At 39.9% G+C, this 15,549-nt stretch overlaps 1 protein-coding gene across 1 annotated transcript in view; it reads left to right on the plus strand.

Moving 5' to 3' along the window:
- The window catches only part of GRIN3A (glutamate ionotropic receptor NMDA type subunit 3A), a 165,086-nt gene that overhangs the window by 72,898 nt on the left and 76,639 nt on the right, over nt 1-15,549 (plus strand). The window contains exon 3 of the mRNA XM_061201087.1: nt 6,069-7,116. Within this exon, the coding sequence (XP_061057070.1) occupies nt 6,069-7,116 (1,048 nt within the window). The remainder of the gene's footprint in view (nt 1-6,068; nt 7,117-15,549) is intronic.

A 15,549-nucleotide genomic window follows, 5' to 3' on the forward strand; every position in this document is an offset into this window, starting at 1 on the left:
CACGCCCTCTTGCACCTTAGAACACAATCCCTTTTGGCCCTCAAGGGAACTGTCCCAGGAATTCTCTCTCTTCTATCCTACATCCACAATTTTTCTATTTTTACTAGATCATTCCCATCATCATAAAAGCCTGCACATATATATATACTTATATTTATATATGTACTTAATTTTTCCTCTCCACCACTATTCCATTTTTCTCCTCTTTATAGCATAACTCTCTAAAGAGTTACCTCCAGTTTCTCTCTTTCCATTTTCCCTTGAAACATTAGGCTCCAATACTTCACTGAAATTACTCTCATGAAGTCACCAGTGGCCTACATGTTTCTAAGGCGACCAGTCAGTTCTCAGTCCTCATTGCATTTGAGCTGTTAGAAGCATTGACACAGCTGATCAGTGTCCCCTCCTTGAAATATCTTTTTCACTTGGCTTCTAGAACACAACACAGCCCGCTTTATGTCTCTGGTTACTTCTCAGTTTCCTTTGCTAGTTCTTCCTCACCTGCACCACCTCCAAATGTTGAAGTGCCCTGGACTCATTCCTTGAACTTCTTCTCATCTACAATTACCATTGTGATCTCCTTAAATACCATATATAGACTTTTGGCTCCCAAATTGTACCTCCAGTCCAGACCTACTTCCTGAACTCTGGAAGATCACCACCTACCTACTTGACAACTCCATTTAGATATCTATGAATTATCTCAAACTTAACATTAGCAAAACTGTACTCCTGGTGGTTCTCACCCACCTCACAACCTGATTCTTCTACAGTTTTCTTTATCTTAATTAATGGCAACTCCATCCTTCCAATTGCTCAGGGCAAAAACTTTGGTGTCATCCTTATGTTTCCTTTTCCTAGCAACTATATGAGCCATCAGCAAATCCTGTCAGTTGCAGCTTCAAAATTTATCAAGATCCAACTAATTCTTCTCACCTCCACTGCTACTACCTCAGTCTAAACCATCATCAACTTTTGTCTGGTGTTTGAAACAGCCTCCTAACTGGTCTTTCTGCTTCTGCTCTTGTCTCTCTGTAGTCCATCTCAACACAACACTGAGACGAGCCTGTTAAAATGTAGGTCATATCTTATCACTTCTCTGCTCAAAACCTACCAGTGGCTTTCCATCTCACGTAGAGAAGAAACAAAGTCCTTACAGGGACCTACAAAATCCTATTTTCCCCACCTCCCACTCCCCATAAGTTTTTTCTGACCTCATCTTTAACTCTCCTGCCCCTCCCTCCCTTAACTATTTCTCAAACATACCCGGTACCGTCACACTCAAGGACATTGGACTCCTTGCTCCCTATACAGGGAATGCTCTTTACCCAGATATCCTCTTGGTCAGCTCCTTCCCTTTCTTCAGCCCTTTACTCAAATATCACCTTCTCCTGGCCTCTCTAATCTAAAATTCCACCCTACTGCCACCAACCCTGACACATCTTATCTCCTTACTCTGCTTTATTTTTTCTCCTTTGCACTTAGCACTAACATCCCATTCATATTCCCTAGTTATCATATTTATTCTGTTCCCTCGATAGACTAAAAGCTACATAGATTTTTGTCTCTTTTGTTCACTACTATATCCCCCAGAATCTGGAATAGTGCCTGGCAAAAGTGAGTATTATGGAATGAATAAATGATTGATTGGGTGATGTTTTGTTAATATCTTTGTTCATTTATTTTAATGAATAAGAAAATCTTTTAATTAGTAAGTCAAGTTTCGTGTGCAAATGTGGCTTCTAAAATATATTAAATACATTAAACACTGATCTTGCTTATATTTGTGAACTGTCTCAAAAACATTTTTTACATAATTTGAAAAGTTCAGATTTTATCTCAGCTCCTATTCAAATCAACACATATTCTTAATTAGTGACATAATTGGGAATTTTACTGAAGTAATAAGTTACCTCCATGCAGATTAACCAATGACCTTTATTCTTTCAAGCAGAGTGGTATCTTGGGAGATCTGCTGATAAGAAAGATGTATACCTGAACTGCTTTGTTAAACACTCACTATGCACAAGGCACAGTGCTAAACCAGATTCTCACTCATGGAGTGTGATTCAGACCCTTATCATACCATGACAGAACTATTGTACTAGTCTTCTAAGTGGTCTCCTGGTCACTATCTCTTCCTTCCTATGGACACATTGTACCTGTTGCCAGAGCAGTTTTACCAATGCAGACTTATGGTTACGTCACTACTCTACTTCGAAATCTTCATGGCTCCCCTTTTCCTGTTAAATAAAATCTAGTCTCGCAAAATGGACATGCAAAGCCTCTAGAGTTCAGTTGCAACCTGAATATGTTTCTACTCTGCTCTCCAATCAGATTGTTATACTTACCACCCCTTGTTAAATTTTCCACCTCCTACCCTTCCTCATCATATTTGAACTGGAAGATTTATTGAGAATTCATAGCTAGGCTGGAGCAGTAGTATGATCAGCACAGAATGTAGTGGTATTATTATTGGTCCCTGTGACCCAGGCTCTAAATTACTATTAAAAGAATTTAAGATTACTTTTCTCTCTTTTTTTTTCCCACAGTGCTCTGTGGGCTTACATTTAGCTGATAATCAACTTAAATACTCCAGGTCTTATTTATATGACCTTCCATCAAGCCGAGTTTTACACATTCTTAATACAGTTTGTGAATTAAATGCAATCATGTGCATTTGACCCTCTCAAAATCACTACTTTTCTTTTTGAAACTATGTATCTCTTGATTTTGCCATCTTCTCCACTTCTGTTATTACCTTAGCCCTTGTCACCTTAAGGCCCTTGTGAAACAGGCAGAGAGAGAGGAAGAGAGGAAGCAAGAGGCAGAAAGGAGCATTATTCCTCACAGCTGAAACTGTGCTCAGCCACCTTCTCCTTCCAAACCATTTCCTCTATAGCTAGCAGGAAAACAAAATTGTTCTAAAATCAAATCTGATGATCCTGTCCCTCCCCAGAAAAATTCTCTCGATGGCTCTCCATTAGCTTCATCGTGGCCTCAGTCCTTTTGTAACTCATTTCCCACCCTCATCTCCAGCCTTATTTCTCACCACTTACCATCATGCAGCTTGCTCGCTCTGTCTCTGGCTTTTGCACATGCATCTCCCTGTGTTGACAGCATCAAGCCCCAGCTTCTCTTCCTGGTTAACTGTAATTCCTTCTTCAAGACTCAGCTCTTGCACCTGCTCCTCTCAGAAGCCTTCCTTGTCACCCCTAGAGTGTGGGTGCCCTTGCTTTCTGTTCCAATGGCACCCAATTCTACCTCCATCAGGATGCTTATTTACACTGGTTTAGAATTGCCTGTTCGCTTTTCTTTCTCCCCATCACTAGACTTTGAGCTCCTTGAGAACAATGAGTGTGTCTTTCATCTCTATAACTCATACTAAGAACAGTGCCTGGTATTTGTATCAGTTTATCTTGCCAATAAAATTATTCCTGATTTTCCTTTTTCTTGTTCATCCAAGAAGAGTCCAGGGCAAGATAAAAAGGAACATGGTAGAAATCACTTCAAGCAAAAGCAAGATTTCAACACTGTAATCTTTTAACTAACATAGTGAATATTCAAACTTGGCTATGCATTGTCATTCCATTACAAAGAATACATAGTGAAGGTGACAATAACTAAAGCTATTAATGAGATTATTTTAATTTATCCTCTCTGTAAAACTGAAAATAAAATAGAAATAATCCATCATTAATGGGGATTCTCTGACACCCAATTTCTTGGTGCCAACTGCATAGTGAAACAAACACTGGATTTTCCAATCTGGGAAAATGAAAGACATTTAGATCCTGATTGATATGTCTTTCTGTGATAGATGAGTGCCTCAAAGACAACTGAGCATTGTTCTTTAGTCATGGCCATGTTGAATGCTATTTAACATCGATAATGAGGAATAGGTTTTACTGTAATGAGGGAGTTATATAATCTCTAAAAGATTCCTGAAGACCCCTTTTCTGAGATGATTTAAGTATATATTTACTCAGTGGTAGTCCTTCGTAGGTCCATCCAGTTAAAAGTCTATAATCATTAAGCCCCAACTATTCTTAAAATAATGAAGGGCTTCTCTTTCTACAACTTTAACTTTACTTTCCTGATCACTAAATTGACCAAATAAAATTAACCTATTTACTAATAACTGTTTTATTCCCTAGGCTATGTCAGTGTGTGTGTGTGTGTGTGTGTGTGTGTGTGTGTGTGTGTGTGTCTTAACAAATCTAACAGTAAATTGCTCATCAGAAACACAGTTGTAATCACCCTTCTATTATAGTACCTAGGTAATTATCAGTTGATTAATCTGTATATTTTAATGATTTGGTTCCCTACTTCCCTAAAGAAGCAGAAAACTGTTTGAAAGTCTAAGATAACTGAGACTTCACTACTTGTTGCTAAATAGAATTCATTTTAAGTGGTAGAGTCCCACTGGGGAGAGCTAACATGAATAATTACTATTATACGCAATCTACCAAAATGAGCAGTTTCATTGCATTTAGTGACAGTAGCATCTTCAAATGTGATTTACATTTATATCTCTAACGAAAATTAGTATATTCTTCACACTTTCTGATTTTTCTATGTTTCTTCTGTGGCAGCACAACTTCTTACTACTGGTATTTGCATTTATAAATTACAGAGTAATGTTTGTGGCAAGCAATGGATGAATGTGTTTCACGAAGAAACACATTCTGTATCATCCAACTCCTCATAAAAATCTTCTATGTTACAGTCCACATTTCAATTTAATTTCTTTTAATTTGAAATAAGTCTTGAGTACCCTCTATGAGTTTATCATAATGCAGTACTTTGTGCCTCCAACTAGAAAAGTTCTATTAAAAGACTAGGAAAAGTGACCTGGGACAGCCTTGATTGAAAAAATTTGAATGACATTAAATAATAGTTACCATATCTGGAACATCTGTTCTATGTCAAAAGGTGTGGTATATACTTCACATGCATTATTTCTAACCCTTGCAGTAGAAATAATTTAAAAATAAAAATGTAATTACCTCCCCCATTTTGCTGATGACAAAACTGAAGCTTAGAGTTCAGTAAATTTGTGTCCAAGACAATACTAGAAGGTGGGTGGACCAATATTCTAACACAGGAGTGTTTGATGTCAAAGTGTGGGCTTTTATTCTGACACAAGGCCATAATTAAGAGTACAGAGGTGCCTCAAGCTCATATGTTACCTCTTACTGTCTTATCTTCCCAAACTCAAGAAAGACAGAGACTGACCAAGCATTTCCCTGCCTTGTCCATAGCAGAACATATACTGACAGTGCCCTGCTTCCCAGGGTTAGGAATCAGTATATCATTCAGTTGCTAATTTTCCTTTCTTTGACTTCTGGCAGAAGCTCTCTCTAGAGCCAGAGCCAATTGTTTTTCTCTAATGACTTAGAGGGAGGTTAGCCTGAGGCTGTCCTGGGAACTGCAAGTCTATTTATCATCTTTTTCTTTATTCCATGGATGGTATCCAACATGCAGCTTAGACTGGCCTCATGGGGACAGACATGTTGATTGTTTCCATGCTAAAAGGAGAAACACTGATAACAAGATTTGGCTATTTTCTAGAATTATGAATATAATTTTAAGCAATTATAAAAGTATATACATATGTATTATAACTTATTCCTTGCACCAAAGATAATATATTTATTGAGCTGATTTATTTGCAATTGAATGTGGTGAGCAGTAGAAATGAGACATGTTAAAGATGCTGAGAACCTTCATAGCTTGGAAATTTGTGAGAATATATAATTAACCATTTACAACAGAAAACAATTAACACATTCCTTAACTAGGAATAAAGATTTGGAGTAAGACCACAAGTCAAGCACCCAGCCCAGGTGTTAGAACCTGAGGATGAGATCTCATTTGCTCAATGAAATAGGACTCTTGTCCTAGAAAGAGTCCAGCTTATTAATTCCTAAAGTAATTATAGGCAGTGCCTTTTGAAAAAAAATAGAGTTTCTTCTTATTAAGACAGAGAAGAAAAGATGAGCACTGCTTCCGGACTTTGGCCTCACCTCTCTTCCTCACTTTTTGCCTTTGCTCCTCTTTGCCAGGTTTCTAGCCAACACCACTTTCAGAGGCCTCAGTGGTTCCATCAAAGTAAAAGGTTCCACTATCATCAGCTCAGAAAACAACTTTTTCATCTGGAATCTGCAACATGACCCCCTGGGAAAGCCAATGTGGACACGCTTGGGCAGCTGGCAGCAGGGGAAGATTATCATGGACTATGGAATATGGCCAGAGCAAGCCCAGAGGCACAAAACCCACTTCCAACACCCAAGTAAGCTACACTTGCGAGTGGTTACTTTGATCGAGCATCCATTTGTCTTCACACGGGAGGTAGATGATGAAGGCTTGTGCCCTGCTGGCCAACTCTGTCTAGACCCCATGACTAATGATTCTTCCATATTGGACAGCCTTTTTAGCAGCCTTCATAGCAGTAATGATACAGTGCCCATCAAATTCAAGAAGTGCTGCTATGGATATTGCATTGATCTGCTGGAAAAGCTAGCAGAAGACATGAACTTTGACTTTGATCTCTATATTGTTGGGGATGGCAAATATGGAGCCTGGAAAAATGGGCACTGGACTGGGCTGGTGGGTGAACTCCTCAGTGGGTCAGCCCACATGGCAGTCACTTCCTTCAGCATCAATACTGCACGAAGCCAGGTGATAGATTTCACCAGTCCTTTCTTCTCCACCAGCTTGGGCATCTTAGTGAGGACCCGAGACACAGCAGCTCCCATTGGAGCCTTCATGTGGCCACTCCATTGGACAATGTGGCTGGGGATTTTTGTGGCTCTGCACATCACTGCCATCTTCCTCACTCTCTATGAATGGAAGAGCCCCTTTGGTATGACTCCCAAGGGGCGGAATAGAAGTAAAGTTTTCTCCTTCTCTTCAGCCTTGAATGTCTGTTATGCCCTCTTGTTTGGTAGAACAGCAGCCATCAAACCCCCAAAATGCTGGACTGGAAGGTTTCTGATGAACCTTTGGGCCATTTTCTGTATGTTTTGCCTTTCTACATACACGGCGAATTTGGCTGCTGTCATGGTAGGTGAGAAGATCTATGAAGAGCTTTCTGGAATACATGACCCTAAGGTAATACTTCTTTTAACTCTAGATTTCCTTATTGTCAACTTTAACTCCATATATTGTATTTTATGCTGTAGTATGTCTATATTCTTTCATCTAACAGAAGAATATTCTCTGAACCATCCATAGAGAATAGTCCAAAAAAGCCTGTTTCCTGGTTGCACTAAATATTTCATTGTTTTATTAAATGAAACAAAAAGAGTGAGGGATGTTTTTAGGAGATGTTTGTTCCAGAGAAAGTCCTTCTGGTAGAAACATCTATTTGTGCAGTTTTTCCTTTGTTAGTTAACCATCTGGCAGAATAGCTATCAGGGAATAGTCTTACGAAGTATTTTCACCCAAAGTAAACTTCAAAATTGATTAATTACTTCTCTTGGGAATTAATGGAAATAAATAGTAAGGTCCATATTTTAAATTGTAAAGAAACTTTTTTTCATCATGAAAAACTGTAAAATGGAAAGAACTAACATTTTATCATAAGCACCCAAAGTCGGATGCTAGAAAACTCAATGGGTATAGCCAAGGAGTACTGAGCTAACTGAGGTGGCAAGGTTAGCTAGGAACAGGGTGTCTTTATAGAGTAAGGAAAACTGGTCACCTTGGGGTTGGAGGAGTGTGCCAGCAGTCACATTACAACGTCCAAGAACATTCAAGAAAATTGTATCTATTCTAGGCCGCCTTTGATATCCTAGACATCTGACTGTAAGGGTAGAAGGGAGGAAGGGGGTGAAGTTCAGGTAAGCAGGTAAAGCAGTGGTGATACTTGAGTAAGGACAGCCATGTCTATGTTCTCTCTGGATTGAAACAAGCCCTCTTTCGTGACTGGGAGTATGGAGAACTTGGTCCAACCTGGTGGGAGTAGAGAGGAGGCGGTTGTCAGGGCTCAAAGCAATTAGAATAGGACTCCAGGGAGTACTACAGTCCCAATGGGGAACAGAATGCAGATCCAGAGCAGAAGTGTATTCCAATGTGTAAGACCCATCTAGGAGAGACTGGAGAAAGCTGCAATTCAGTGGGCATCCCCAGGACACACTGTGTTTAAAGCAACTTGAGCTAAGCTGAGCATTTCAAACTGTGAAACATTCACCATGCCTTTTCAAATATCCCTTTTCACATCAAATCTCATGGTATTGAACCATTTACTACATATTTTTATCAAACATTTAAAATTAATTGCACAGAGCATGAACAAATAGGACATTTACAACTGTCTTTGTTAAATGATGGAGTGGCCCAGAAAGCTGGTGGCAGCTTTAGAGAATTCTCATAAATGGTTTGGATTAGGATATGGTCTGTTTTGCAAACAAATGAACATGAGAAATTTGACCCATATACTGAAAACCTCCTCGTAAGAGACGTGAACCTCATGAAAAGATTCAACAAACAATGGGTCATTGACAGGCAATGAATTGCATCACTTCTTATTGTGCACTCAGGACTTTAGGTTATCAGCTGGAGTTTAGTGAATACAAATAAGTTCTGTAGTATAAATACATGTGTTACCCTGAAAAGAGATTTTGGTGATGCTTCAGCATTCACACTGCACTGGTATTAGCAGCCTCTATTTATTCTTTGCCCCAAGAGGCCTATAGATCTCCCAAAGGTTCACCATCTTAATAGAAGCTTACTCGAATTTTCTTGCAAGAATCTTGCAATGTGATTCTTAAATTACAAACTCGACTTGGAAACCATTCAATCCAATCTAGTATAAGAAACAATCTAATATATATGCCTGTTGTTGTGAAGATTCCAGACCATTATCGTATGTAAAAAGGTGAACACAATACTGACTAGAGTTTCATTAATCAGAACCAAAGATTACCAAAATTGTTATGGATGTTATGCATGAGAAACCTGAAGTAATGATTATTTTAGGGATTAGAAAGAAAGCATAAAGATAAACCATACAAAGCAGTAAAAGTTTTTTTAAGCAAAATGAAACAATCATTCCAACCCCAACTCCACCAGAATAAAAAGGTGACACTTTTATAATCTAACCCAGCCCACAAGACAGAGTGAGAGGAAATGGACAATGTCAACTTTGTGTTACATCTAGTAAGGTCTTAATGAAGTGGGACAAGCCTAAATCTAAAACATTTTCAATTTTAGATAATAAATGAAGATCCACTAAGGTTCCCAAAAATGTATTTCTCTTTCCTAAAGTTGTTTCTATATTAAAGTCTCTCACTTTTTTTTTTTCATATAAAGACACCCAGATTACTTGATTAAGCAATACTCGACATCTGGGCTTTTGGCAAATAATGTTGGTGACAGAATTGTTCAGTTTTCGTCCAGATGTATGGTATTATGCAGATGACATAATGTCCTCACCTTCCCATGGAGAGGTATGATCAAAATAATTTCCATACCCTTTCAGTCACTCAGCATTCATTCTTAACTATATTCCACTCACTCACATGAGCTCTTTTCTCTCCTACCAATGCTCAATTCTTTGAGTGACTCTATCCTTTTTTTACACTAAATGATGTGGAGAAATTCAGAAGTAAATAAGTCAAGTAGGGGAGAAAAGATAAAAAAGATAAAAACACAAGGAGAAATAACTTAGAAAATTATAAGTGTTGGTAGGATTGAAAATTGGTACAGCCACTATGAAAACAGTCTGGAGGTCCTCAAAAAACTAAAAGTAGAACTACAAAAAATAAAGTTGTAAGCATGCCAAAGTTTAGAAACAAATAAATATGTCAAAGTTCAAGGAAAGTGTGATCACCTTCAAGGGAAGGCTTAATTAATAAGATAAAATGTGTGCTTATTCTTGAAGAAGACTTGGAATTTGGACATGTGCGTCAAAGAAAGAAGAATGGACATTCCAAGCAAAAGAACAGAATGAACTACTTGGACATGGAAAGTGTAAGGCACAGTCAGGATATCTTGAGGAGTTCACTTTAGCCACAGCATGAAAGGAAAGAGAAGATCCAAGTCTGAAAAGTAAGTTCGGTTGAGATATCACAGGATCTTTGACATCAGGCTAAGGAAAGTGAATACTTGACACTAGATATCCATTGACATTTTGAACAATGGAATAGCACAGAGGAGCAGAATCCATTTAGGATGGTTTTTTTGGCAGCAGCATGTAAACACGATTAGAAGAGAAAGTGGACAGAGTTGAAGTTATAGCTACTGTCACTGATAAAAAGAAGAAAGAGTCAAGAAACGTTGCGGTGACCAGGTCAGTAGGACTTGGCAATTAATTGGATATGAGAGGCAACAAAGAGTCACACCTTCAAAGTTGCAGGCCCGAGTGTCTGAGGGGATGGTACCATTCAAGGAAGCAGAAAAGGCAGTTTAAGAGCTAGAAAATATGATGATCAGGTCAGTTTCATACCGGGCATTTTAAAAGCTGTATTGGACATCCAGGTGAAATCCACCAGGCACTGGGAAACATGGAGCCAGAGTTCAGAAGTGACATTGAAGCTGGTGGGAATCTTGGGCAGAGAGGTGACACTGTGTAGTAAAGCACTGGGGGAGTATGAGATCCCCAAGGGAGAAGGCAGTAGGGAGAAAAATTACTGTCTGAGGAGAAGCAGCAGGCATAAAGTTGGAATATGGGTTTGTGGAGAGATGAGGTGTAGAAGGTGAGGAGATAAAAGTACCTTGAAGCAAAGTCATGCAGGCCCTTGAATGTCTCTCTGTAGATTGAATTTTAACTTTTTGAGATGAAGAGTGATATTATCCCATCTGCCAAGGCAGTTATCAAATAGGACAAAGGCTGATCAGTGCCCAGTCCAAACCATGAGAATTAGCGTGTGTGTGTCTTTGAATGTCTGATGAAACTGGGTTTATGTGGTTTGCTTTTTTCCGGTATTTTTCAAGATTCCATTTTCATAGCATTTTAGCTGAGGAGTGAAAAGGTATCATTTACATAGAAGTCACAGATCTCCTGTGGTTCTCTTGGGATATTTGTTTTCCCATGTAAGGTAAAAATCTCCTAAATCTGAATGAGAGGTGGTGTATATGGAGTGTTGGTCACACTCTGAAAATTCTTCTGCCCCTTACTCACAGTCTGTCTCATTTATTTTCATATCTTTTCATCCCCCTCACCCACTGGGTATCAAGACAGGTCCCATTGTACTATGCTGCCATTTTCATTCCATTTTCCCACAGCTCATTTAATTCACCCCAGGCAAATTTCCCTGTGCCTCCACATTAATGCTCTTGAACACCTGCCTCTTTCCCTTCTCTAACTCTTCTTTAGTTATATTGGGATAATCTCCCCATGTCTTCCTGTTATAATTGTGTGCCTGAAAACTTTGAGAATAACAACTCCCAGACTTCCCTAGAAGAATTTTATTAAGAAATGTGCTCCTGGAGGACCTTCAAGATGGCAGAGGACTAAGACGTGGAGATCACCTTCCTCCCCACAAATACATCAAAAATACATCTACATGTGGAACAACTCCTACAGAACATCTACTGAATGCTGGCAGAAGACCTCAGACTTCCCAAAAGGCAAGAAACTCCCCAAGTACCTGGGTAGGGCAAAAGAAAAAACAAAAAAACAGAGACAAAAGAATAGGGACGGGACCTGCACCACTGGGAGGGAGCTGTGAAGGAGGAAAAGTTTCCACACACTAGGAAGCCCCTTCACTGGTGGAGACAGGGGGGTGGGTGGGGGGAAGCTTTGGAGCCAGAGAGGAGAGCGCAGCAACAGGGGTGCAGAGGGCAAAGCAGAGAGATTCCTGCACAGAGGATCGGTGCCGACCAGCACTCACCAGCCTGAGACGCTTCTCTGCTCACCCGCTGGGGTGGGTGGGGGCTGGGAGCTGAGGCTCAGGCTTCAGAGGTCAGATCCCAGGAAGAGGACTAGGGTTGGCTGCATGAACACAGCCTGAAGGGGGCTAGTGCGCCACAGCTAGCCGGGAGGGAGTCCGGGAAAAAGTCTGGAACTGCCTAAGAGTCAAGAGACCATTGTTTCGGAGTGCGTGAGGAGAGGGGATTCCTTCCTAGTCTGCACACAGAAGGCAGACCACTGCTTAAACAAGCTCCCGAGATGGGCACGAGTCGCGGCTATCAGCGCGGACACCAGAGACAGGCATGAAAATGCTAAGGCTGCTGCTGCAGCCACCAAGAAGCCTGTGTGCAAGCACAGGTCACTATCCACACCTCCCCTCCCGGGAGCCTGTGCAGCCCGCCACTGCCAGGGTCCCGTGATCCAGGGACAACTTCCCCGGGAGAACACACGGTGTGCCTCAGGCTGTTGGCAACATCACGCTGGACTCTGCCGCCACAGGCTCGCCCCGCATTCCATACCCCTCCCTCCCCCCACGGCCAGCCTGAGTGAGCCAGAGCCCCCTAATCAGCCTCTCCTTTAACCCCGTCCTGTCTGGGTGAAGAACAGACGCCACACGGCAACTTACATGCAGAGGCAGGGCCAAATCCAAAGCTGAACTCCAGGAGCTGTGTGAACAAAGAAGAGAAAGGGAAATTTCTCCATGCAGCCTTAGGAGCAGCAGATTAAATCTCCACAGTCAACCTGATGTACCCTGCATCTCTGGAATTCCTGACTAGATAACGAATCATCCCAAAATTGAGACAGTGGACTTTGGGAGCAACTGTAGACTTTGGGTTTGCTGTATGTGACTGACTAGTTTCTAATTTATATGTTTATCTTAGTTTAGTTATTAGTGCTTGTTATCATTGGTGGATTTGTTTATTGGTTTTGTTGCTCTCTTTTTTTTTAATTACTTTTTTTATTTTTTATTTTAATAATTTTTTATTTTAATAACCTTGCTTTATTTTATTTCATTTTATTTTATTTATTTCTTTTTTTTTCTCCCTTTTCTTCTGAGCCGTGTGGCTGACAGGGTCTTGGTACTCCTGCCGGGTGTCAGGCCTAAGCCTCGGAGGTGGGAGAGCCGAGTTCAGGACATTGGACCACCAGAGACCTCCCGGGCCCATGTAATATCAATTGGCGAGAGCTCTCCCAGAGATCTCCATCTCAACACTAAGACCCAGCTCCACTCAACGACCAGCAAGCTCCAGTGCTGGACACCCCATGTGAAACAACTAGCAAGACAGGAACACAACCCCACCCATTAGCAGAGAGTCTGCCTAAAATCATTAAGTTCACAGACACTCCAAAACACACCACCAGACACGGTCCTGCCCACCAGAAAGACAAGATCCAGCCCCACCCACCAGAACACAGGCACCAGTCCCCTCCACCAGGAAGCCTACACAACCCACTGAACCAACCTCCCCACTGGGGGCAGACACCAAAAACAACAGGAACTATGAACCTGCCGCCTGCAAAAAGGAGACCCCAAACACGGTAAGTTAAGCAAAATGAGAAGACAGAGAAATATGGAGAAGTTGAAGGAGCAAGGTAAAAACCCACCAGACCAAATAAATGAAGAAGAAATAGGCAGTCTACCTGAAAAAGAATTCAGAGTAATGATAGTAAAGATGATCCAAAATCTTGGAAATAGAATGGAGAAAACACAAGAAACGTTTAACAGGGAACGAGAAGAACTAAAGAGCAAACAAACAATGATGAACAACACAATAAATGAAATTAAAAATTCTCTAGAAGGAACCAATAGCAGAATAACTGAGGCAGAAGAATGGACAAGTGACCTGGAAGATAAAATATTGGAAATAACTACTGCAGAGCAGAATAAAGGAAAAAGAATGAAAAGAATTGAGGACAGCCTCAGAGACCTCTGGGACAACATTAAATGCACCAACATTCGAATTATAGGGGTCCCAGAAGAGGAAGAGAAAAAGAAAGGGACTGAGAAAATATTTGAAGAGATTATAGTTGAAAACTTCCCTAATATGGGAAAGGAAATAGTCAATCAAGTGCAGGAAACAGAGAGTCCCATACAGGATAAATCCAAGGAGAAACATGCCAAGACACATATTAATCAAACTATCAAAAATTAAATACAAAGAAAAACTATTGAAAGCAGCAAGGGAAAAGCAACAAATAACATACAAGGAAATCCCCATAAGGTTAACAGCTGATCTTTCAGCAGAAACTCTGCAAGCCAGAAGGGAGTGGCAGGACATATTTAAAGTGATGAAAGGGAAAAACCTATACCAAGATTACTCTACCCAGCAAGGATCTGATTCAGATTCCACGGAGGAATTAAAACCTTTACAGACAAGCAAAAGCTAAGAGAATTCAGCAACACCAAACCAGTTTCACAACAAATGCTAAAGGAACTTCTCTAGGCAGGAAACACAAGAGAAGGAAAAGACCTACAATAACAAACACAAAGAAATTAAGAAAATGGTAATAGGAACATACATATTGATAATTACCTTAAATGTAAATGGATTAAGTGCTCCCACCAAAAGACACAGACTGGCTGAATGGATACAAAAGCAAGACCCATATATATGCTGTCTACAGGAGACCCACTTCAGACCTAGGGAAACACACAGACTGAAAGTGAGGGAATGGAAAAAGATATTCCATGAAAATGGAAATCAAAAGAAAGCTGGAGTACCAATTCTCATATCAGACAAAATAGACTTTAAAATAAAGACTATTACAAGAGACAAAGAAGGACACTACATAATGATCAAACGATCAATCCAAGAAGAAGATATAACAATTGTAAATATTTATGCACCCAACATAGGAGCACCTCAATACTTAAGGCAAATGCTAACAGCCATAAGAGGGGAAATCGACAGTAACACAATCATAGTAGGGGACTTTAACACCCCACTTTCACCAATGGAGAGATCATCCAAAATGAAAATAAATAAGGAAACACAAGCTTTAAATGACACATTAAACAAGATGGACTTAATTGATATTTATAGGACATTCCATCCAAAAACAACAGAATACACTTTCTTCTCAAGTGCTCATGGAACATTCTCCAGGATAGATCATATCTTGGGTCACAAGTCAAGCCTCGGTAAATTTAAGAAAATTGAAATCATATCAAGTACCTTTTCCGACCACAATGCTATGAGACTAGATATCAATTACAGGAAAAAATCTGTAAAAAATACAAACACATGGAGGCTAAACAATACACAACTAAATAACCAGGAGATCACTGAAGAAATCAAAGGGGAAATAAAAAAATACCTAGAAACGAATGACAATGAAAATGTGACGGCCCAAAACCTATGGGATGCAGCAAAAGCAGTTCTAAGAGGGAAGTTTATAGCAATACAATCATGCCTCAAGAAACAAGAAAAATCTCAAATAATCAACCTAACCTTACACCTAAAGCAATTAGAGAAAGAAGAATGAAAAAAAACCCCAAAGTTAGCAGAAGGAAAGAAATCATAAAGACTAGATCAGAAATAAATGAAAAAGAAATAAAGGAAATGATAGCAAAGATCAATAAAACTAAAAGCTGGTTCTTTGAGAAGAAAAACAAAATTGATAGTCCATTAGCCAGAATCATCCAGAAAAAAAGGGAGAAGACTCAAATCAACAGAATTAGAAATGAA

The sequence above is a fragment of the Eubalaena glacialis genome, chromosome 9, assembly GCF_028564815.1.
Source record: "Eubalaena glacialis isolate mEubGla1 chromosome 9, mEubGla1.1.hap2.+ XY, whole genome shotgun sequence".
In the NCBI taxonomy this organism is placed as follows: domain Eukaryota; kingdom Metazoa; phylum Chordata; class Mammalia; order Artiodactyla; family Balaenidae; genus Eubalaena; species Eubalaena glacialis.